The 25,378-nt window shown below is 35.4% G+C and overlaps 1 protein-coding gene across 3 annotated transcripts in view; it reads left to right on the top strand.

The window, feature by feature from the left end:
- The window catches only part of LOC116174385 (SCY1-like protein 2), a 117,637-nt gene that overhangs the window by 29,228 nt on the left and 63,031 nt on the right, over nt 1–25,378 (top strand). For all 3 annotated transcript variants that reach the window (XM_031492302.1, XM_031492301.1, XM_031492303.1), the window contains exon 2: nt 1,836–2,312. In XM_031492302.1, the coding sequence (XP_031348162.1) occupies nt 2,142–2,312 (171 nt within the window). In that variant the 5' untranslated portion in view covers nt 1,836–2,141. The remainder of the gene's footprint in view (nt 1–1,835; nt 2,313–25,378) is intronic.

Below are 25,378 nucleotides of genomic sequence, written 5' to 3'. Positions count from 1 at the left end.
GTTCCTTCTCTGTTTATTTCTCTGATTTCTTTTTCATCTTTTTTCATTTCATTTTCTTTTGTCCCTCTTTGTGTTTGTCCTCTGTCTCCCCATTTTTTTCTTTTTGCTCTCTCTTCTGTACACTATCTGTCCTAGATTCAAATACAAATTCGTTTTACGCGATGTTACGAATCCTTTTCGCTACAAACGTTTGAATCCCTCGGAATCTGACGTGGATAGACGTTTCCATTGAGTAAATACTCAATGTCGTTGCGAAGTGCAGCAGAAAAAATTAAAACGGTTCTCAAGAGGATGAAAACATGTTATTAGCTTTTTAAAAAACCGACGACTCGATAACAATAAACGTATTGCTTTAAAACTAATAATGGTAGTAGGTAGGTAGAATCAAATGCCAATAACCACATAAAGAATTTTATTATTCGCACTAATAAAATTCTTTATGCTTTTTTTATTGTACGTTTTAGGTTTGACGTCAACAATCAAATGGGAAACTGAAAATTGGAGCTTCCACAGCCGCTAAGCATTATTTTAGTGATAATATAAGATAATTAGGTGAAATCCTTTGTTTTCCAATAGATAAATAAAATTAATAGAAAAATTTAAAAAAAATTAAAATGTCCAGGGAAATTCTCAAAGAAGGGAACTTGTAGAGATTAAAAGAATCATTTTAAGAAATTTATGATATTCTTGCTTCTATATTTTGCATACAAATATGGGAAATTTAACGCATTGCTAGGCGTTTTGAGAAAGTTAAATCTTGCTAACAGTAGTAAAAATTTTGAGGCAATACGAAGGGATGTAGAAATGTACAGAAGGTAGTAATCCCTCACTCCTTTACTTATGTAATGTATAAATTCGGGAAACGCAAGAAGCTAAGATTAGTCGAAATTCTGGAAAAAGTACCTATACATCATTTCGTAACACGAATTTTACGGCACCTAAATAACTTTAGGGAAAATTATAAGAACATTTTGGAACAATAAAGTACAGTTTCAGGGGACGAGGAAAAAGTACTAGGGAAATGCAGAGGAATTTTGTGGAAGTAAGGGAAAAATACGAAGAAATTTTGGAAATAAATTGTTTGTAGCCCTGATGAACTACGATTATTTATTTTATGTAGAAATTTTGGAACGTTTTATTTATTCGTTCTTACTCTACCTTACGCTAAGATCTACAAGATTACTAGTGGTTTTGTACAATAATTATCATTACTTCACTATTAGATAATTAAGAATGAGCCAATAGAAACAAAGGTTTTAATTGTGCATCGCTAACCAATGAAACCATACGTTTGTTTCTATTGGCTATTTCTTAATTATCTAATGATAGTGAACTAATGATTATGATTGTGTAAACCCACCATACCAGTTCAAGTAAAAGTTGGACTTGACTTGAAAATATGAGACTAGTTAACTATCTAGTAAGGGAAAGCGCTGAGAATGTTTAATTAATAAAATGTGACCCAATAAATTATACTAAAATAAATCGATTTTGGGTCGACGGATATTGGTCCCTACCAAGATGTTCCTTTTTTATTGTAACTGAACATTAACAATAAATTCGTGTTTAATAGAATTTCCCCCAGTAAAACTTTTGCATATTACTATAGCTTTCCTCGTTTCTACTATAGTCATGTTTTACAACAACGTAATACATTGTCGAAGTTGGCAACCTCAATCAATTAGATCGGGTAAGCGGTTCCTTTACAAGCTTAATTACATTGTAATGAAGTTAAACCTCAAATATCATTTCTAATGCACAAAGCACTGTAAATAACGTTGCTAACATGCGTTTCACAAACTGGGTCCTAACTAAACAGTTTTTTTTTGTTTCAGATGGAAATTTGGTCAGCGGTAAAGTGGGTTAGTGCCATTTGCAATCTCAGTAGTAAGTCAGCAATACCGAACTCCTTCGAACCCGCTTGAGACTAATCAAACACTGCATGTAATGCAATCACGCACAGACAATAAGGCACTATGAGGCAATCAAAATTTAGCAAAACTAATTAAATAAGAACGCTAAGTGAACCTTCGATAACACGTACATATCAGAAAATGATAATAAATATCTCTTTAAAACGTTTAGAGTGCGCTTAGTTCGCGGTTTCTTTTAACGTCGCGTCGGTTGCAAAAAGTTCATCAATGCCGGCTACAACCATGTTTGCCAAATTTAAAAGTAGTAGCGGTCCACCGCAAAGTCCTCTAGATAACAATCCCATTGGACAGTTTTTCGAAATTGGAAAGCAAGTCGCCAGTGCCGGACCCGAGCTCATTTGGAAAATTCACGACGCCTACAGGAAGAGCGACGGAAAGGTGAGTTTACCCTTGTCTTACTTACTTAGATTAATTCGACGCGGCACGATAAAATGCACGCTTTCCCAGTTATAAATACAATTACACTTTGGAGGAGAAAGTAGAAAACATTTAAACTACGTGCGATATGGAATTACGTGGTGGTAACTCCTCACTTTAGTTAATTGGATTTCGTGGAATTTGGCCATTCGAATTTTGACGCAGGATTACAAATTCTGTTGAAAAGTAAAGGACGTATCTCGAATATGTACTATATTCATTCGAAAAACTTATCACGATTTTCCATTCATGAGGCCCGCACAAGAACGGTGCCATATCGATTTACATTTGTGCTTTCGGGCTTAAAGTAATCTCGGTTATCTAAACATTTCCTACGTGGATATTGGTCGTTGATCGTAAACCTTGGAGTATTTATCCATCCTTTCAAACCAAGCCTTACATTTCCGTTTACAGCATGCTCAGCTGTGCCAAATCACTTGCCATTTCGGTTCAAACTCATTGTTGTTTACTGTCCATTCCACCGTTAATCACCACCTTATTGAAAATAGACCATAAACATCACCAGTGACCAAAATTTCGTACAAGACATTGATACAATTAGTATTGTGGATACAAAGTAAGCCATTATTTGTTTTTGACAGGGAAATGTGTTAGAACATTAGACAAAATTTACAAGTTTTGTCGTTAATCGGAATTAAAAAATCACTTTTTTTGGAAACGGATAATGGATACACTGTTTGTAAAATATTAGGTTTCTATAACCATACAATCCCAACGAAAATTGGCATCCCCTTAAAACCAGCGTCGATTATTCAGTTTTTATGCAGAAATAATTCTTTTAACTTTAACCTTGTGCTATGGCTTGCAACACCCCACACACCACACAACCGTTTAATTTTTTTTAAATAGTACCATTAATTACGGAAAAATCGCCCTTTACGATTTAAACATTTAAAAATTAATAGATAGGTACTTTATGGACGCTTTTTGGCAAACATTTTCTACATTCAGTGTACAGCATATTTTTTCAATTTCTTTCCTTTTTTTATTATTCTCTTCGCCCATTTTCTCCTCTTCCTCCTAGTCTAGTATTTCTTTCCTACTTTCTCTTGTGTTTTCTACCTTCTTACATTCCCATATCAAAAGGTCATTATTTTCCTCTTTCTCTCCACATAGTACGCATTCCCTTGTTTCTTCTTCTCTCCACTTTTCCGTCCCTTTCTCTTCGTTGTCGTATCTGAACGTCATATAATGGAGAGAAATCGGGTCGAAAATGTGGTAAAAATTTTCCGAGCTTTAACAAGTAGGTATGTAGATATTTAAACTCTTTGTGTTACAAAAGCGTATAATAAGACTGATGTTTAACTTAAATTACGCACAAACTTGTAAATACACTTTTAAAAAATTTAATATATTGACTCTACCATGTGTATATATACTAAAATTGGTGTACTACATGCACACACATGTAGATAACTTTAATAGGATAGGAAGCAGACACTCATATAACACAAGAACAAGAGACAAATTCATAATTCAAAAACACAATCATTCATTCTACAAAAAATCTCCCTTTTACAACGCGACAAAACTACCCGAATCTATCACCAACTGCGACATAAAAGAATTCAAGGTAAAAATGAAGGATATACTGCTCCAACATGCGTTTTACTCGGTACAGGATTTTATTAATTTCTTTGTAACATTAAGCTGCTGCAACGCCACCTGTTTTAAACATTTCGTTATTATGTGTACCTATGTATTTATTTATTGACGTATCGATAATTGTTATTCAACAATTCGACGATTAAATGATTGATTGATATTGTAATTTCTGCATAGGAAATGGTGGTTTACGACGTTTTCCTGTGGTTATGACATTTTTTATAGTCATCAGAAAACAACTCAAAAATGCTTGTGTTGTTAGAGATTTACGCACTGATATATCTCGGCCCCTGCATCATGCATGAGACATTTTTATAATGGTTTCACGACTATAATGCCAAATCGTAAGCTCTTCTTCTTATGCATATTGTATTGAAAAGGTCAGAATTGTTATCGAAGTCAATAAATCAAGAATTCTGCAGAAATTTTTTGGTGACAATTTTAGTTATAGATCTTTGTGCACTAATACTAAGGTTTTATGCATCTTTCCTTTCGGAATAATTCAAAATTTTTAAAAGGCATGCCAACTTAACCTAGCACCCTTACAATTGAATCGACTTGAAATCTATGTCACAGTTTTGTGCCTGTTTTGTGCTGATTTGTGCGCCAATGCCCCAGTTTTGTGCGCTTCAGAGAAAATCAAAATGATCAATTGGGGGTCCACCTTAATGCTACACAATGACATGCTCGTATCGACATGATACAAACACCATAGTTTTGTGTTTGCTTTGTGCGCTTTTAGTTTTGTACAAATTTAAAATGTCTACAACGAGAAACACACAGAGTTTGGGCACAAATGAGCATAACATTAGTACAACAATTAGTACGACTTTTTTTGCTGGAATCCGCTATACCATCTCTAGTTGATGTTCCTTTCCTCCCTTAAATATTCGGCACTCCTTCCGTTATTAGCTCCTTGTACTTGATGGGAATTCTCGATTGTCGATCTGGGTGCCTGCTTGTAAGTTCTTCTTCCCCATTTCCCTCCCTCTTTCAACCTCTGCACATCCGTATCCGTTTCTTTCATAATATTTTTTTTCTTTGTTTCCAACATTTTCCTTTTGTGTTCTTCCTCGTTGAAAAAACAATATTTCAACCTCTCTCTCACTCCTTTCCTAGAATCTTACCACCCTGCGTTCCGATTATCCGATCCGATATCCCTGTCTTCTCCATGTTAATTTCCTCCTCTAAGATGATATCCGTTTAGTCCCAGTACGCATTTGTAATACTTTCTTTGTATTCCTTCAGTCCTCTCTTCCCTTTTATCCCCCCATCTCCGTTTTTACTGTAACAAATAGAAGGTACAGTTGAGTGGAAATTCGAGAAGGTGATCCACTCCGGTCAACTGTGTTTAGTATTTCATGCTACCCCTAAAATTAAATTACTTTCTTGCCCAATTCTGTAATTGATACAGAGATACAATTCAATAAATTAAAAGGAACCTCTGCCATTTTGATGGAGTATAATAATATCTAACACTCGCAACCAAATTACTCCACACGTGGCCGAGCAATTATTCCGAAAATACTACTCCCACACGATTTCGCCTACAATCGCATTAGATCTACTGGTTCTCATTTAAAGTTGGAGCTTTCTTAATGTTCCACGCCTTCGGTTTGAAGAGGCGTAAAGACCGAGTAATCAACACTTCAGTTTCCTCTACAAACGCAAAAAATGTAAATCTGCAAATGGGAAATTTAGCTCTACGAGACACCTTCTCGACCGTCGAATTTAGCAACAATATTTATAATGCGATACCGAATTAGATCCGAAATTGTTTTCATAATTCCAATGTTTTGCATTACCATAAATACATATTCAGAAGGGACAGCTAGGACCTATCAGGCGCAATTAATGCGTAAGCGGTTAAAGGCCTCGGTATCAATTAATACTTTATTAGAGGATATTGTTTGTTGTACAATATTCGCCACTTGGCGCTTACCAAATCACGTAACTTATACCATTTTGTCGAACTATTATACCGTCGGCGCACGTAAAGTCGTACCAACACGTAATTTGGAAAATGAAACAATTAAGATCGCCATTTAGACAACGGGCGTTACATTTGCGCTCGTTTTACTCGTTCAGTTAAATTATGGATGAGCACAGCTTGCGTGCATATATTTTCCTAAACGATTTTTTTGCTGTATTTAAATTGTCCCTTAATTTTTGTTATCAAAGGCTTATCGAAATTTCTGGAGTGTTCGCTTTTATTGTAAAAAAAACAAAAGTGGTGTGGATGCATAACCCTCATGTAGTAAATTTAACTAAAAAATTCACGATAATGGTGTGAAATATTTAAAGTTTTCATTTCTATTTTGATCCAAAGTAAAAGAGATCATTTAAATCAGAGTTTTTGCAAACAGTAGTCTGTTACCTATTAGTTTTTTAGCTATATAAACAAGTTCATGTCTCGGAAGCTCTTTTAACTTTTAATTAAAAAAGAAACTGGATTCCCGACCGCTTTTAGTAGTCGCGATCTTTCTTCGCGCACAGCCAAAACCCGACAACTCCTAAAACTCTTCTTCGGATTAATCCCTACCTATGTTTAATTAATAATTAATAAATTAATTAACACCCCACATAGAACTTTGTTAACGAAAACGGCCATCTTTAATCATTGATTCGCTTGCTTCGTTTCTGTCGTACCAATTACATGAGAGCTAGGGCCTAGGCTAGTGCAATAACTTAAAATCGCATGTACGTTGTACTCCAAAACTCCAATTTTTTGGAAAAAAATCAACCCTCTTATTTTGACACCCTGCATACTCTCTATGAAATGTAATGCCGAAACTGCTCTAATATCTAAAATTTCAAAAATTCAACTTGATCTATCTCTATAAACCTCGAAAGAATTCAATCTTGTTAAAAATCTCCTGTTACAATGTGGAAGTGTAATACCAACAGCAAATCTAAGAGACCTAAGTTTACCGAAGTAATGTTTCTTTTTTACGAAACCCACGTATAGCCCTAAAAAAGGAGATGTTCTACCCATTTCTGATTAGGAACATTAATTTTAAACACAGAACAAATTTCGATGTACATTGGGTCCTAAATTTAACCAACAACATTTGTAATTATGTGTGGGTTAACAAAAGAAAAGCTGCTGCATCCAGGACATCTTAAGTGGCAATAAATTACGCGACACTAATAAATAGATTGCGGCTTAAACCGAAATTACATCGAAAAATTGTGCGGATAATGAAGTCTGTTTAACAAAATCTCTTTAATTTAATACGAACTGAGAATACCCAGAGAGGTAAAATAAAATGAAAACAGAAACTCGCGTCTGGATAACGAGCGACGTCTATTACTTTCCATAACCGTCACAACGCTGATCCTATACTTGTAGGTTGGATTGCGAATTTAATTTTGTTATGAAACACTGGTTTATGTTTTTATTATCCCACGTTCTTGTCCTAAACGGGAATAATGCCTTCGGGAAAGGTTTAGCGTTTCAAAGATACGGTCGTATCGGATCCGAGACGTTTCTTTGCAATCAATATATGGGAATAGGCTTAGATTTGCAACTGAACTCGTTTGGAAATTATTTCAAAGGGAGCAATTAAAGCTCCAATTTGTCACAATAAATTATTTACGTCATCAATTTAAAGACCTCATAAAGGGCGGTGATTAAATTATTAACGAAAGATGTAATATTCATTTGAAGTAGGTGAAGGAAGGTTTAAATTACTGCAGTCGAAATACACATCCCCGTTTAGTTACATCGGGTCATGGGATTTGGAATAACTATGCATATTTCATTATCATACTCAACGGGACAATGAAAATATTCTGTAGTTACGGAAAGGGCAACGTTGAGTTTTCGTGAATGCGTGCCTTCATCCATTTGATTCAATCACGACAAGTAAAGCTAAGTGAAAGTTAAGGGGTTAATTTCCCATTTTGCTAATCAAATTCATATTGTAGCTAACCGACCACCTCTTAATAGAATTGCTTAATTAGATAGAGCAACAATTTCGAAAGTATCCTCAATGTCTAATGCGCGCTTTGGGAATATTGGACTTTGGAAAGTTGTACTCTGGAGATGCTACATTTGAGATAATTAAGCACAAGGTCACATAATGTGGAACATTACTCGTTAGTAGAGTACGAGTAGAATGTTGAATCTGAGAACCTACTTTAGTTTTACGGTTTAGGAAAGATGTTTGTCTCAAGGATGATAAATGGTGCATAACGTCAATGCCAACCTATCTTCCCCTCGTATAGCCTATTTGCACTAATGAGGCCCTGACGACCGAGGAACTTCCAGGATAAGAACTCCACCCTGTATCTATCAAGTGCCAACGGATGGTGGATGAGCGGGTACAGGTTCTGGACACCCTGTTGTCCAGGAAGTGAGAAATCGTTCCAAAGGCGGAAGAATGCTTCGGGATCAATGGTTCCAGAGCCAGGATGGACGATATACCTTGAGCAGTGCCAGAGAAAGATGAAATGAAATGTGTATTCTTTAAATATTAAATTAAAATAGTCCCCTCGGATCGCCAGGGAGTACATTCAAGAAATACACTGAGGATAAATTGAGGATGGGAACTTGGAATGTTAGAAGTCTATTAAAGGAGGAAACACTTGAAAATGTACGGCGAGAAATGACTGGATTTGATTGGAGTAAGTGAAACAAGATAGAAGGGACAGAGACAGGAACATTGTGATGCACAGTTCTTTTACAATGGTAAGGAAAGACGAAGTGGGATTTCTTGTCAGCAAAGAACTTTCCAGATGTGTAACCAAAATAATTTATGGCTGTGATAGGGTAGTGGCCCTAAAGCTTAACGCTGTGCCAAAGGAAATGGTGTGATACCAGTGTACATATTAACTACTGACCATGGGGATGAGGAAGTAGAAGACGTATACGCAAGGATAAAAAGTGTAATCGAGGAAGAAAGAGGTGGTTGTTGTAAAATCGTAATGGGCGATTGGAATCCAGTGGTGGAAAATGGAAGAGATGGGAATGTGGTTGACATGTATGGATTTGGAAAAAGGAAAGATAGAGACGATAGACTGGTAGATTTCAGCAAAGAAACAAAAAAGATAGAAGTCCTGGAAATCCCCTGGAGATCATCACCGACAGCAAATAGATTTTATACTTGTAGCACAAAGATACAGAAACAGAAAATGTGCACGCAAAATAGCAAAAGATCCTATCAAAATTGAGCGTTTACCTTATAAAGAAAACCCAATTTGGTGCAAGTCGAATTAATTCGGCTTTTAAGTAATTGCCCGGCCTGCAATTATCGAAAAAATGTAAGATGGACCTCGTACTTCTCGTGGTTTAAGCACGAATCATTTTGATATAACTCTGGACGCCGTCTGCCGGTTTTTTCTACAACTCATTAAACGTCATTTATTAACCATGGCTACCCAATTAGGCGCGATCAAACTTTAATACTCATCAATCCAATTAATACCTATTGTTAATTGGAATTTTCCGTTGAAACAACTGTTGTCGCTATCTACACCCCGGCATGTCTGCAAGACTGATATCGTGTCAACACTCGATGTGGACCTCGTTTCTATCCTGGTTTTCGCTTATTATGGATATCTAAAATGCTTAATAATTAATTAACGGCCCTGAAATATCAGAATATTTATTGAGAGATTATGCGGGTCAGTCTGTAATTGGGTACAAGCCTGTTGAGGGCCCAGAACAAGAGAGGGATAATAAATAAATAAATAAATAAATAAGAGAGCATTCGGCGGCTGTAAGAACAATAATTTAAATATTCCTATCGGAACGGTTGGAACAACTGATGAATTCACTACAAAACTTGCGTACAACTACGCAAAAATGTATACACATACAACTCACTCTCGAGCAAATAATTAAATTCCGCAGCAACAAAGTGCTAAACTCGCTACCAGGTGTTCAGAAAACTTCATAAACGTGCGGTGCGGTCATAACTTCGGGTACGAACTTCGGGGCGGAAAACGGGTGCTTCGCTACAATTGGAGGAAGAAGAGTTGTATCCAATCGGTTTGCTGATGACACTCTCCTGTTTGCAGACAGTACAGTCTGAAAGTATTAATTAATCAACTTGAAAATGGAGAAAAGGAATATGGTATACTTAGTCATAAATCAAAAAAAGACTAAGATTACGAGAGTTGGAGAGGCGGAAGAAATGAAAGTGTATGTGAAAGATGAAAGATATCTGGGAACCACTGTAACAGATGATTGGAGAAGTTGGAAAGAAATAAAGACGCACATTGGAATGGCAAAAGTAGAATACTGTGCAGCATTGGACATGAATCTAAGAAAAAGAACAGCGAAGTGCTTTGATGCTATACGGATGTGAAACGTTGCCAATGTTGAAAAAAGCTAAGAAAAGAATTGAAGCTATAGAAATGTGGAAGTGGAGAAAAATGGTCTGACAGGATTAGGAACGAAGAGGTACTAGAAAAACTAGGAGCATAAAGATCTATATACAACACAATTTTGAGAAGTAAAAGAATGTGGCTTGGTCATGTGTTAAGAGGGAATAATTTGTAAACATTTACAAAAATATTAAAGGAATTAAAAACATAAATATTGAAAAAATTCCAAAGACAAACAATTTTAAAACATGTGAAATACATATTGATAATTCACTCGTTCATTAAGAAGTTCAGGAACTTACAAAATTAAAAAATTGATAACCCAAAACTTTAATTAATTCAAATCAAGGAAGAACTTCGGAAACTCAGAAGAGATTAAATTAAAATAGACCAAAAAACTAAAATTATCAAAATTTAGAGATATACAAAAAACTCGCGCAAAAATTCAGAGAAAATATTTAAAATACTTAAAATTTAAACGAATTTCTGCGTGTTACAAAAGTTCAAAATTGTTTCTCGCGGTAAAAATTCAAAAAACTAAAAATTAAATATCATAGATTAAGAAAATCGGATCTCAAAGCCTTTCCCATACATTTATTGTTGTACTATTAAAACATGACTATAGTTTCGGCGATAATCGCCATCATCAGGTGAACTATAAATTAATTAAACTTACAAAATTGATTTAGATTACGAGCTGATTACTTACGTTAATTATGGATGGAATTCGAAACTATAGTCGTATTTTAATAGTACAACAATAAATGTATGGGGAAGGCTTTGAGATCCGAATTTCTTAATCTTTGATATCACTCAACCCCATTTAGAGGAACGATGGATTGTGTTCAAAAATTCTACGCCAGCCGAGCTTCAACAATCCGTCAATTCATTAAACTTAGCAAGAAATTGAAAAGAGCTTCACTCAACATCTGGTTCAACAATACATGTCTATAAGAAGAACTTTTTCCAATTTACATCATCATCAAAACAAGAAACAATTGACCGAGAGCACAAAATGCTATACGCTCAGGTAAATTAAAATGGCTCAAAAATGAAATAAACCACCACTGGTACAATGTCCGAGACGATTTAAACCTCCAACTCTATTTTTTACATCAAGATCTTCACAAACTCCTCCACAATCTAGAATTAGATATAGTCATTAGTACAACCAAAAATGAAGTAGAGAAATTTGGGTCAGAAATCTATCATAACTTAAATAAAAAATTAATCTTCACTATCTTCAATTTCTTCCATCAATAATAATTAACGTAAGTAATCAGCTCGTAATCTAAATCAATTTTGTAAGTTTAATTAATTTATTATAGTTCACCTGATGATGGCGATTATCGCCAAAGCTATAGTCGTGTTTTAATGTACAACAATAAATGTATGGGGAAGGCTTTGAGATCCGCTTTTCTTAATATTTGATATCACTCAACCCCATTTAGAGGAACGATGGATCATGTTAAAAAAAAATGCAAAATTAAAATTAAAAATGCTTTCAAACTTCATAAATATTTCACAACCCCACGAAAATGAAAATGAAGATTCATAGAAATGAAGTAAAAATCAACAGACATTAGAAAATTTAGACAAAAATTTAAAACTGGCTTCTTTCTTAAAAAATTCAGAAAAATTCATACTTTTAAAAGATCAACCTGAAAGTGAAGGGTTGTAAGTGTAAAACCTTTAAGTGTTACTGTCTTGTACGGACGGACGAAAAACGGCGCCTACAAACGCTGTCACCTAGGGTGATTTGCGCTCAGAAATACGATAACTCATCTTATACATGATAGGAATAATATGAAATAAGTGTTAAACACTTCACGTGTTATTCCACTTCACCTCCACTGCACATTCTGTACTTATTGCACCTGAATAGTTATAAGTACAACAGTATTATTAATTTTAACGGAATTCTACTGATAGCAGATCATGCCCTAATGGCGCGCACCCTTTTGTCCCGCGGCCAGTCGTTCCCATGCCTAAATGGTAGGTGCCATTTTACTTCGCGCCCTAATAGCCGCGCCGTTTAGTCCTAAAGCGTACGCCTCAGGAGTTAACGTACGGGTGATTTGTCCTATTCATGTCGATACAGTTGCCCAAACCACGCTTAAGAAGCGCGAATTTCTCTACTCGATGAAGAATTTGAATGTTATGGCATCCATTGAACCAGATTTACTGGAATTGGGTAGCTCACATATCAGACTTTATGAGTTAAAGGCATGGAGCCATTTAGCCGCCTAGGATACTTAGCTTCGCCACTGAGAATAGTGACTACTGAGCCCCACCACCACGACAAGGTGTATCCTTTGGGGGGTAATTCAATCGCAGTCTCGCCTCACTCCAATAACTGTACATACCCATCTTGCATCAGAGACGATAGCTGATAAACTCACCTATTAATAAAGTAGCGTGGTACTTGGCGGCGTCGGGCTACTTGCATTTTAGAATTCGTCACCGATCCTGGGGAATAATCGGTACCGTAGCCCGTCGAGGTTGTCATTGTCAATGTCGCCGCCATAAACTGCTTCCAGAAATTTTTCTCCAGCGTTGCTGAACTTCTGAGGAATAGTGTCCGGTGTGAGAAACGGGGCTACTGGTGGGGAGGTATTCTTCATGTAGGTGCTGCAAAAATTCTTCTTCCGCATTCCATACGGCGATGACGTGGTATCACACCCACTCAATGCGTAGAGGAAAAGTATGCCCTTCGGGAAAAACGAACAGGAGTTTGGCGAGGACACTGGGACCGCTGCCTCTTCCACTCTTCTGAAGATATATGTTCTTTGTGGACGTAACTAATGCTGTCAATAGAATAAGTATGTCTACATCTTCAGCAGTAATGATGACGCTGTCGAATTCGCTGGCTTTGGATATGGCGGTATTGACAATCATCACGTCAGCATACGGTTGCTTCACTTCTATGGTAGCACTTCCCTTGTTGTGCTATGGTAAGCATAGTAGATGAGGAGAACACGACATATTATCTTAGAAATATATTAATTAACTCGTGATTAAAGCTGTTACTAAAAGATGAAAGAAAAATAAAATCACACTAGATACCTACACCTACACAGCTTTTGCAAACTTTTGCTAATTACAATGGATTTTCAACAGAAAAAGCTTATTTGAAATTAGACGCCCACTGCATTGTTAATATTCTCAGCTAAACTTAAATTTATTCTTATATTCTGTCTCCAAATTTTAATTGATTAGAAAACGATCTCTGCATACCTAAACGAATTCGAGAAGTGCTCGAAAGTGTATTTTTTTCTAGGGAGTTTTTCGAACCAATTCGAGGTCTTTGTGTAATAAACACTCCGATTTAAAACTTCCAGAAATTTTGTTTGCGTTGGCCGAGTTCGTGATAATAAAGTGCGTTCCCTCCCTTTATTTTACTTTGGCATTGTTCTTTAGGGGCGTTACTTCTGTAAATAGCAATTTTGTTAGGTAACCCACGCAATGGTGTTCTGAAATATCTTTTGATGTTGTGTATCCCCTTATTATTATATGCGCGCTATCATTGAATAAATTCCTTATTCAATTGTGCTATTCAATGATTTGTAAACATACTCGAAGGTGGAATGTAAAGGACGAACAGAAATTCGCTTTGCAGAGGATTTATTTGTACACCTACGATTTGCTAGCTGAAATAAAATACAAATGTTGCGAATGGAGGAGGTGTAACAGAACTTATAATTTGTGTTAAATTAACGTGAAACAAATCGTTAGCTTGCTTTATCGTTAAGGTTGATTGGCAATAAGTAATACAAAAATGCGCCATACGTAAAACACAAATAACCCTTATTTACTCGGATCACTTGCTCCACTCCCTCGTGTCGCACACGTCACTCCTCTGAATAATAAGCGTCGTAACATGCTCGTAATACTAAGGCGAGAATTTTAGATTGAAATTAACAAAACAATTGAGCACTATTAAGTAAGTACCGTGTCGGCAGTATCCGCGACTTTTCCTTCACCTACCGATCACGGTCCAATACAGGGAGATCAATAATCATATGCTGCGCCGCTCTTATAAAATATCACATTAGTAATCATTTGCCGCAACCAGGTATATGTGTACCAATACAAAACATAACCTATAATTTCACATACCAAAACCATGATTTGTGATTCTTATTAGAATACTTTCGTCCCTTTCAAAACGGCTTTTTTCAAGACTACCAGTTTGTTTCGAATATTTACAAGGTGGGTAAATTACAAACAAACGTTTTTTTAGTTGTAGCGTGTAATAGGCAATAAGTTTACTCCGACAAGCCTTTTACTTTACAAGAGAATAAGATGCGTTTGCTGTCCTGTTTCCGTAATGGGACTAAAGACGAAAGTCGAGTTTGGGAGTACTCGATACGTTTGTGTATACAGGAGTTTCGATAAACGATTGTCAACCATGACGAGGATTACAACAATATACGCCGAAATGCTCATCGTTTACTTGAGCGGTTTAACATACAGGAAGTCTTGCTTCTGGGAAGTCACCTGGCCGCTTAGTGATTGCTAATAAAGAGGTTGTAAAAGATGTTCTTGCTCGTCTTGAGCAAAGTCGGAAAAAGCAGCTGCGACAATTTGTCCCACTAACGGGCATCTTATACGGAACGTGTGACGCTATTGCCTGGAGAAAATTGTACTTCTATCCTTTAAAGTAACCGTAAATTATTGCATGCAAATTTACGAGATGGCAACGTATTCGAAACCGTTTACACACCATTGCCGAATTACGAGCAGGTATAGAAGCTACCGTTTGAAACATTACGCAACAGCACTTACATGCCGTCTTCGAAAACATGAAGAAAAGGGTGGATCCCTGTCTTAATAATGGTGGCAAGCACTTCGAACAGTTGTTATAGTGTGCATGTAATTTATCCAATTACTTCGATATTAACGAGTTGTAAAAGAAATAAAATTGTTTCAATTTTTGTAGTAATTTGCTATTCGTGTAGCTCCACATAATTTGGAAACTTACAAGGTGGTTAAATCGTTGATTTAGGTTAAATATGGTTAAACGTCAAAAGTTTACTTTAAGGTTATGTTTTAGTATTGGTGCACCAGGCCTGTTGCGGCAAATGATTACTAACGTCATAATTTATTGAAGCGGCGCAGCAACTCAATATTGATCGCACTGTACCTTCTTTGCTTGAATGAAACTCGTAACTTTATACCCATATACCTGCGAAAACATAAACATTTCCAATGTTAAAACACGTGGCGTACTTTGCTAACTAATGTGGACCCTGCACATAAATGTATTTAAGGGTTTGTGGTTGTAGAATTTAATTTGTTCATGCAAGAGAAATCATTAGGTTAATTAGGTACTCATTTTTCAGGAGATTACGTCACGTTCACTTGCTATTTATAATTGGTATGATTATATCGATGCAATACGTGCATCTAGCGCAATGTGTCCGAATTAAAAAATAGTATTTAGTCTTCTTTTTAAAAAGATTACATTAATGCGCAGTTTCTCCGAAACGTCCCCTTGGCACTACCTTTAGGAATAATTTATTATCTTTAAGCGCGATTCCTTTTTGGTGTTAGGTCGTGCGTTACAACTAATTCCTATACCGACCGTGAATTTGATATTCTTTCTCATCGTTTCAACATCAAAGCAGCTTGATACAGCATTTTGCGACAAAAATCTATACAATTCGTTTGTAAAACTTCTAGCCACTTTGCCGATAATGTGTGATCCCATTTAAGCTTAAATTTGTTCTAAAAAACGGATAAATGCATATAATAGATTGCTATAATATGCAACCAACTCTACATGAATTTATTTTAAATGATAATTTGCGTCTGCTGTGGAAACAGTAACTTGATTATTTAATGTCAAGTTAGGGTTAGCCATTAGTCTTTATTTTTGTTATTAGCACCAAATTGTGGTTTTTGACCACAAAGATGATAGTGTTAACATATTAACATGATATCAGGGTGATAACAGTTTAAGAAGTGAAGTGATTCCACTGGAAACCGTTGTCGTGCGCAGCCGAGCCGTGCATTTTCCTAGCGAGTCGTCTTCTAGACTAAAACCTGGAAAAACAAGGACTAAACCGAGAACAAAATATCATCTCCATAGAGCGCCTGGACGAAAGTTCCAACAACATTTTTAAGAACGAGATATTTACGAATTTCTATGACACAAAACGCGCTATTTCGTGACTGGTCCGTGCAAAACCGACCTGGGAAACCAATTTCAAATTTTGGTCGGTCCGCGTGCGTCAAACTACGTCCAGAAGATTTCATATTGAAGCATTTCCGAACGCGCACAAGAACTCCTAGTGCATAAACAATCAAGGTTTTATAAACAATTACCTGCATTGAATCTTGCCCCATTTCATTCATTCATTTCATATACGATTGTAAATAAAGTTTGAATATTTCCTACTAATGCAAGGTATGCCCCAACCCGATGTATTAAAATGTAGTCGTTTGCTGCAAAGGCGATATTTTAAGAAAAATACCGATGATACTCGAAATATCATCCACGCCGCCAGAACTAATAACCACATGCGTTGCTTATCTCGCACGTGGAATTGTTTACCACAAAACTAATTATTTTTTGTCAGATAAAAAGTTTTTGCTAACACCTGTAGTAGTAGTTAAAAACTTTCAATATTATGATAAATATTCCCTTATTTATGCGTTTTACATTTAAGAATGAAATTAATTAAACAATTACCGAAGAAATTTACAATAAGAAGTTAGCATTAAAACGACAATTTAACCAAATTTTTCAATTCTGTGTCCATTTGAAATTAAGTCCCCAGATCCTATTAAATATAACTTCAATTGCGCTATATACAAGATGTTCAGACTACCATTTCCACTATTCTGACCGAAATTAACAACACGTATTTCTGCTCTACAAGGTGCTTGCTCTTTGGCATTATTTTAACCTAGCGAAACGACACCCCCATGTAGTTCACACAACAATATTTTACTCCGCAACATAAACTTCTTTTATATGGAGAAAGAGATAGATACATTTGCCTAAATAAAAAAGTAAAATAAAATAAAGTTTTCTTGAAGGGGAAAGCAAAAGAAAAATTGTCCAATTATTGTAGCATTTTTAATTACCTATCAGTTGGATCGAGAAGCAAAAGCTATTTCGCCACAGTCACGTTTTACCATGGGAAAAAAAAGCTAATAGAACCTCTCTAGGTGCTGAATCCCCTAAGAAATTCGAAGAAATTGAACAGGTGTTTAGAATAGAAGCCCCTTCCCATCAACACAATTTTTCATTCCTAATTTACAACACTATTATTACCTTATCTTTGGAAAATTCGAAACTAATTGAAAAGCATGAAGTAGGCGTTGAGATTCAAAGTTTTTCCTATTTGCTTGCACAACCATCCTGAAAATGCAAGGAGGGAAAGAGATAAGAGGTTTGCGTATGAATAGAGCTTTTTAATATTACGCTATCTTTAGAAATTTATACCTACATTTTCGAAACAATTTTCATGTTCGACTTGGAAGATCTCTCATCAAAGTTGAATTTATCCCTATTATTTACTAGAAAATTAAGTAAATCGTCTGTACCTGATGTAATAAAATCCGAGTAAAAAGAAATAAAAGTAATAGTCTTCCAATTACGTTAAATAACCCAAAGCCGCAATTGAATATCACTGAGCGGAGCTTTCAGTTACCACCGCAATTCGCTACTTGTTGAAGTTCCTCTGACCTTGTCTTTCGTGTGCCCTCTCAAAACTTGTAGCTCGGTGTAACAGTAAACTCGACCCTAATTTAACGATTTCATTTGTCCATTTAGAATTTTCACTTTAATCACCAAAATAGCAGGTACATGAGCGATATCAAAATAGTAGGTACTGTTTTTAGTATACCTATCCAAATTTTAAAGTTCTCCTTTTCCTTAAATAGGTGCAACTCGGAAAACGAATCAATGTAAAAATTACAGAACTATATTACTTTTTGGGCGACCGATTCAAAATTCTGTCACCATTGCGTAGTCATATTAATTGGTTTGGTTCCTGAATATTATTACCACGTTGTACTTCGGGAACATCAGAAAACCACGGAATTAACTCTTTCCCGCGCGTTGTGGTGCATTTATGGGATGCTACAGGCTTCTACTGTATAATATAACTATCTTCGGGCAACTTTAATGAAGTTAATTAAGTTAAAATGTACAGCAAAACACTAGCTTACAGCCTCTGATTCAGTTAGAATACCTGAAATGTTTCAGAAATTTAATCGATGGACCAGGGTCGAAACCATAAATCTTATAAATTATTTAGGTTAGATAATATCGTATATTTCAGCTTGTAATCTTGTTCCAAAATTACATTTCAGTATTAATTTCGTGGTCCTAGCAATCCACTTTTGCGACTTTCGTTGAAATGCGTGCCTGAAGATTCAATTAGGACTTATATTAAGGCGGTATGAATGCATTATAAAAGAAGTACAGATAATCAGATTGAAAAAGTTTAACGTAATTACCGGTGGCCGCGTACAGAAGCCACCATACTAATTTACGCCGTTCCGAAATCACTCAAATAGGAGCTGATTTATCTGCAATTAATTACGGTTCCTCAATTGTTGTGGGTTGTGATCTTTCTGATCAATTCCGCAAATAATAGTTGCCAATCCGATAGACGGAATGTAATTTTAATGTAATCTTTTCAAGTGGCGGGGAACAACAATTTTTGTTTGACTTCAATTTCAACCTCAACTTTTAATTACATTAAATAGAACTTTTTTTTTCAATTTCGTTAACTCAGGGAATCGATAATTAAATTTACGTCGCAATTTATGGATGCCGTCCTACATTTAAAAGTATTTTTGGGCTAACCTTTTTATCTACGTCCATCAAATAATTTATTTAATTATTAATAGCTTCGAACTTTACCTTTCTATTTTTAGCATCCAAAACAGTGCTTCATTATTGCGGCGTTGAGTAATTGCAAACCGTAGAAGCTATGGCCTACTGCCTGCGTGGGAAGGGGATGTAAGATGTAAGAAAAGGTCGCAAAAATTATACGTCAGATACAATATTTTCTCTACTCCTTACGTAATATACAAGTAAAACCAGGTTTTTCTAACACGAGTCTAAATTTGGACAATCTTCTTGATGAGGGTTTATTCATATCAAATAAGTTCACTAATGGTCTACATTCTGTGAAAATTTTATATTTTCTGTCATATCAATACGATCGGGAATATTCAACCGCTTAAACGATCGTTCCTCTTCGATGGTTGCATAATTAATTTCTGGTTAATTTAATTTCCTGCTTGCGTAAGCCAATAGTCGGTCGTTCATTTAACGTGGGCAGGTTTCACAAAATTTAGAAAAATTTCAATAATTGATTGTGACTTTAGATTTACTTGGGGTAGTCTTTCTGTAGTTATAGGTACACTACTCTTACTAACTTGCGTTGTGATTTTGTAAGCTTAGAATATAAACAATCATTGTTGTCACATAATCGAGGGAAATTTCATAAATGATCCAAAAATATTACAAATAGGACACTGTAATATATCTAAAATGTCAACTGTTATTTAATGTTAATTTAACCCATCATTTTAGCACGAAGGGATCAACTCCTAGTCTGGGTAATTATCAACATCTAAACTATGAGAGAACAATGAGTCCTAACAAATACGAACTTGAAAACATAAATCCATCCGCTCATCCTATTCAAAAAATATGATGATATCCACTACTAAGTTAAGTAACAGTCTAACAGTAATGGAGTATCTAGGAAAATAATTTACAAGTAACCACTATGAATACCGGATCTTCTCTGAATGGAACAAGTACAGCTTGTGCGCAAGACAAAATTTATGGATAGAACGAAGTGCAGAAAGGTAAAGCCACTAGATATAGAAAGTACCGCCATCCGCCATTTTTGGGCAAATTTGCTGCCAACTTAAAAAAATTGACAAATAAAATCTGAATAGCTGTAATTTTTTATAACCTAACTTCATAGTACTGTCATGTTTTATAAAAATATATAGGTACAGATATCTCCAAACAGGTGGAACAATCCCTAACATTAAAGTTACTAGAATTTGGTAACTTTTTTTGGGCAAAAATCATGCGTTCTCTCTCTAACACACGAGCCCAATAGGTTGCGGTACTTTCTATATCTAGTGACTTTACAGAAAGGTACACTCGAAGCGGCAAACTAAAGAACCAACTCTGCCATAGAACTAACTTACATCTAAACTAAGCGAAATTACATATAATATTTTACCAAAGAAGTTCGTCATTACTTTTGATCGGTATCTTAATATTTCATTTCATAATCAGTTATTGCATTATGTTTATTAGGGAGATCTGTTCCTTGAAACCTAACAAAAGATATTGGTGACCTCACAATTCCATCCATTATGACTTCCCTGTTTGTATTGTAACGAAGCACCCGTTTTTCGCGTTTTAGTGATCACACTGTACATCTAGAAGCGTTTTAAGTTTGTCGCTTCGTTACAAAAAGTGAAGTTTGAAGCTACAGGTATTTGATTTAATTTCTCGAGAGCCGCCGCAACGGTAAATAAAGCTACAATTAATTTAGACGGGCGGGCACATATTTTGATATATTTATTTATTAAACGTGTTTTTTTTATTTAACATTAAGCTTCGACAGGTCAACTGGGGCAGGTTGTCACAAATGAAACTGGGCAAGTTGTCACCTAGTAAAATAATCTAAAAGCGCTTAAAAAATCTGTCTTCTACCCAAAGGCTAAGAAAAAAGAAATTTCATCAGACGGGGAAGGCTGTATGTGTCTTATTTGCGGAAAAGTTTCAGTTGAAAGCTGTATTAAATGTACAACTAGCCCCGGGTAGAGCCCCTGTCTCCCAAATTGTGGATGTGGAATCAAAACTGAATTGCGAGTGAACGGAACGGAAGTGGGTACTGATACTTTTTCTCGAAATTGAAAGATATTCCGGAACGGCTCTAGAATTATGTGCAGGTGCACCATCCTGCTATATCCAACAGTCGCTAGAGGCATGTTATCCCTAAATCATTTTGCAGTGTCAGTAGAGTAGAGCTGTTAAAGTATGGTGGTGAATAAGCGGTCCTACAATCCATGTACCAAAAATACCAGGTCACATATTAAAACCAAAAAGGTGTTGATATCTTAATGTTCTGTTTAAACGTAGATTGGTTCCAGACCAATACTGGACATTGCGTCTATTGAAAATGCCATTTATTCGTAATCAGATCATATTATTTGAGATGGAAAATTCATATTCTCTTGGCATTTTCTTGTGTGGCATTCGCAGAATGAGCGACATCTTTTTAAATCGCCTGGTCTAATTCCTAAATGGAATTAATTTTCACTTCAATGATGCCATACCGATACGAAGGATGTGGATGGCTAAAGGAAAAAATTAAGCCTAACAGGTGGCGTACATTTTCCGGGATTTTTTCAATCAAGCAAAATGCAATGATTGTTGATGTAGAGCGAAAATGTGTAAATCATTAGTTTTTCATAAATAAATCATATCTTACTTTAGTAGAACCCACTGAAAAGAAAACAGCCTTTGTATAATTTACGAGGGTCACCACGGGCATATAATTTATTCCTTTCACGTCGAACACAATACGGAAAACTCCTTATACACGGAAACACTTTTGCGTACACGTATACCAAAACGCTTTATTTATAACAAGATAGCTTGTTGATTTAGTCCAGAAGTGTCGTTGAATACCAAATACACCCGCCAACAAGAAGACGAAAACTTATTGTTAGTTTTACATAAAAAATAGCTTCAAACGCCAGTTTGCCTTTTGGGGTATTGTTTCTATTGCTACCCCTTTTCAAGCATTTTACGTATGTGAACGAATGACTGACACGTATACGGCGTTCTATACTTTGAACGAATATGTCTAACAACACATAACACGAAATACGAGTACGTCGGAAGCGGTGTTTATTGCACACAATTTTATTTTTGAAATTTGTCGCAAGTTACACTTCCTGATGTGTTTCATGTAACACTATATACGCAAGAACTTACACGGTTTTTTAACTTTGAGATGGCGGACTGAGTATTCCATGAGATATTTCAATCCAAATTTTATTTTAATTTCGTTTGTTTCCTAAATGTAAAACAGAATAATCAGCTTGATGCTTCACTTTATAGTCTTTGTAACTAGCAGAAGTAACATAAGAGGGGTGGTACAATTGCTGGAAGTAAATTCACGTACGTTAGTAGGCCGTGGCTCAGCGAACATCGAGGTCATCATTTGATAAGTTGACGCAGATCTCATGGAACCATTTTGAGCACCTTTTACATTGCACCATAATTTTGCCATCAATTGGTTTCCTACATGAGTAGAAAATCCTTTCGGAGGTAGTGGAAGTGGCTCTCGCCCTTCTGCAAACCCCACAAAACTCTCGAGCAAATCGCTAGAAGCAAGCAGCAGTTACCGGGTTCATTACGCCAGTTACTTCTTTATTCGTAGTAGCCAAGGAGGATTTCACTCCAGCCTAGTCATACTCTACAAAATCCGCCAATGAACTTGTTAAATCGTAAATGCAAATGAAAACACTAACTGACGCGTCTAAGGATTTTTTCATGAAGTCAAAATCGGAAACGAAGATGAAGGCACTATTGTGATCTAAAAAATATGTACGACATGCTCGGGAATTGAGGTAGGAGCGCTAGAAATGCACAATAGAGATGAAATTTAATGTACTTTACATTCGTGGGTATATTACGGAATAATGATGGTATACATTTAATGATGAAATGCAAACTAAAATAGGGGGTTGTTAGGAAAGTTAGTTCTGCTAACGCGCGGAACTTGTAGTTATTTCCAATTAAGCGCATTAAACTCGGTTAAAAGTTTCGGCATTGTTATCACATATTATATCGGCAATATAACGTGTACCTACTTTCCACGCCAGCTCCAAATGCAGTCACTGCCATTCTACTCGTATACTATCCAGTAAACCCAAAAGTTGGAGTGTAGGTATCTCTTTTTATATTTCCAATTCGTTTCCAGTTTAATTTTCCAGACTCGTTTCGTTGCCTTTTATTTTTTAGACTGGTGTCGTTCTCTTGTTACAAATTACAATGATCAAATCAATTGTAATTGACAAGGCAACGAAACCAGTGTAAAAAATAAAAGTGGAATCGAATTGGTCATATAAAATAGATAAACTCCAACTACTTTTTTACTTGAAAGTATAGAATGGCAGTGACTGCATTTGGAGCTGAAATTCAAATTTTACGGGAAGTTCGCTTTCATTCACGCAAATTTTCTTAGCTGACGAACCAATCTCGCCCAAATTTCTATGTAAAGATAAAAAATAATTTTGAGCAGTGCGCAGTAACCAGGGTATTTCGGTGCGAAGCGTAATAGATTTCTAACATATTTCGTTTTTCTTCATTTGAAAACGTCATTTTATCGAGAAACTTGTAATAAATAAACAAGAAAAGGCAACAACGAGCTTTAATTAAAAATGCTACAATCTAATATGGCTGCCATAAGGAATAAAAAAAAATCTACTGTAACTTTTTTTTTAATAATAATAATATAATTTTTGTCGTTTTCGAAATAAAAGGAAAAATCGAAAATTGTAAATTTCGGGATTGTCTTAATTTTACCTATAACTGCAGCAAACAATGTAAAAAAGGGGCATTACATTTTAATATCATTATCAATATAATTTAACAGAGAAAGTTAAGTTGGGGTCCTAGGGTTGCGTACTATGGAGGTTAATTATTCACTCGCTTATGTACAAATGTTCACAACTAACTAGAGGCTGACCAATTTTGTGGTTAGGTGTTAAGAAGTACGGGGTAAAAGTAAAATTTCACTTTCAAATCAATTCCCTATCATTTATTAAGTTCAATTCGCACTCACTATACTGCTCAGTAAGGATGGTTTTCAGGAATATCATTTTATTACATAAATAAAATCTTTCAAAAGGATCTTTACAGTGCAGTGTAGAAAATACATGGAAATATTTGTTTACTAACTTAACGCTACGTATTTAAAACTTCCAGATTCTGTAGTTTTGTGTTAGAGTTCATTTGGAATGCATAGCTGAAAATCAGATCTATTCCAATTAATTACTTTGCCCTTTGTTTCGCATGCCTGCGTTACGTAAAATGAGTTTTGTACATAAATACGAAAATACGAAACCAAAGAGATTTAAGTGAAGTCATAGTTGTTATGGATTTTAATCAAACTCAATGGTAGTCTTTTTAATCCTGCATATCCGCTTGTGACTGTGCTAATTTCCGAGTCGTTGAGAAAAATATAAAGAATAATTCTGCTTAGTAGTGGTTGAGGCGAAACTTGACATAAAAATGCGGTATTTCCGTATGCAGCTCTTTTCATCCCCCGTAGTTTGGTATAGAGATAGATCTATTTAATTTAATTTTATTACTTATTTCTCTCTAGATAAATAGTTTTTTATTTTTTGTAAACTCTTTCTTTAACATAAATTTCATCTTTGGTTAATTCTCCTGATTTCTCCAAAAAAGTTTTATACATTTGTTTTCACTCCAATATTTGGAAACTTTTCAATAATTTTGACAACAATCGCACCCAAAGGTAGAGTAGACAATGGTAAAAAATCATAATCATAAAAACAGTAAGCAACGAATAAAGATTTACTAAAACAAAATAAAATAAATTTAGATTTAGAAGGAATTTTTTCATTAAAATCGCTATCTGTTTGCTTAAAACTGTACAAAATGTCATAATATTCTTGACATGGTTTAATTTATAACAGTAATTATTATTTATTACTTACAATTTATAATATAATAACACGAGTATATTCATGTTGGGACTGCCTCGAAACAGAACACGATTTGCATAAGCATCTTTCTCCCGAATATTCTAGAATGTTTTCGAACAAGCACGTCATATTTTCCGGAAAGAATGCGTCACACCCGTTCTCGTTTCTTATCGCCGATGACTAGTCCTTTATGGTACCTCAATGTCTATCGGGATTTCTAGAACATTCCCTACACTAGCTTTATTAAATTAGATCTATTAATCAAATTTACGCAATGAAATGCACACATTGACTTTGTGTACATGCGATGAATTGTAAATAATCAG

This window comes from Photinus pyralis, unplaced genomic scaffold (assembly GCF_008802855.1).
Source record: "Photinus pyralis isolate 1611_PpyrPB1 unplaced genomic scaffold, Ppyr1.3 Ppyr1.4_LG6, whole genome shotgun sequence".
Lineage (NCBI taxonomy): Eukaryota > Metazoa > Arthropoda > Insecta > Coleoptera > Lampyridae > Photinus > Photinus pyralis.
The sequence above is the reverse complement of the archived record's forward strand: the minus strand, read 5'-3'. Positions and strand labels throughout refer to the sequence as shown.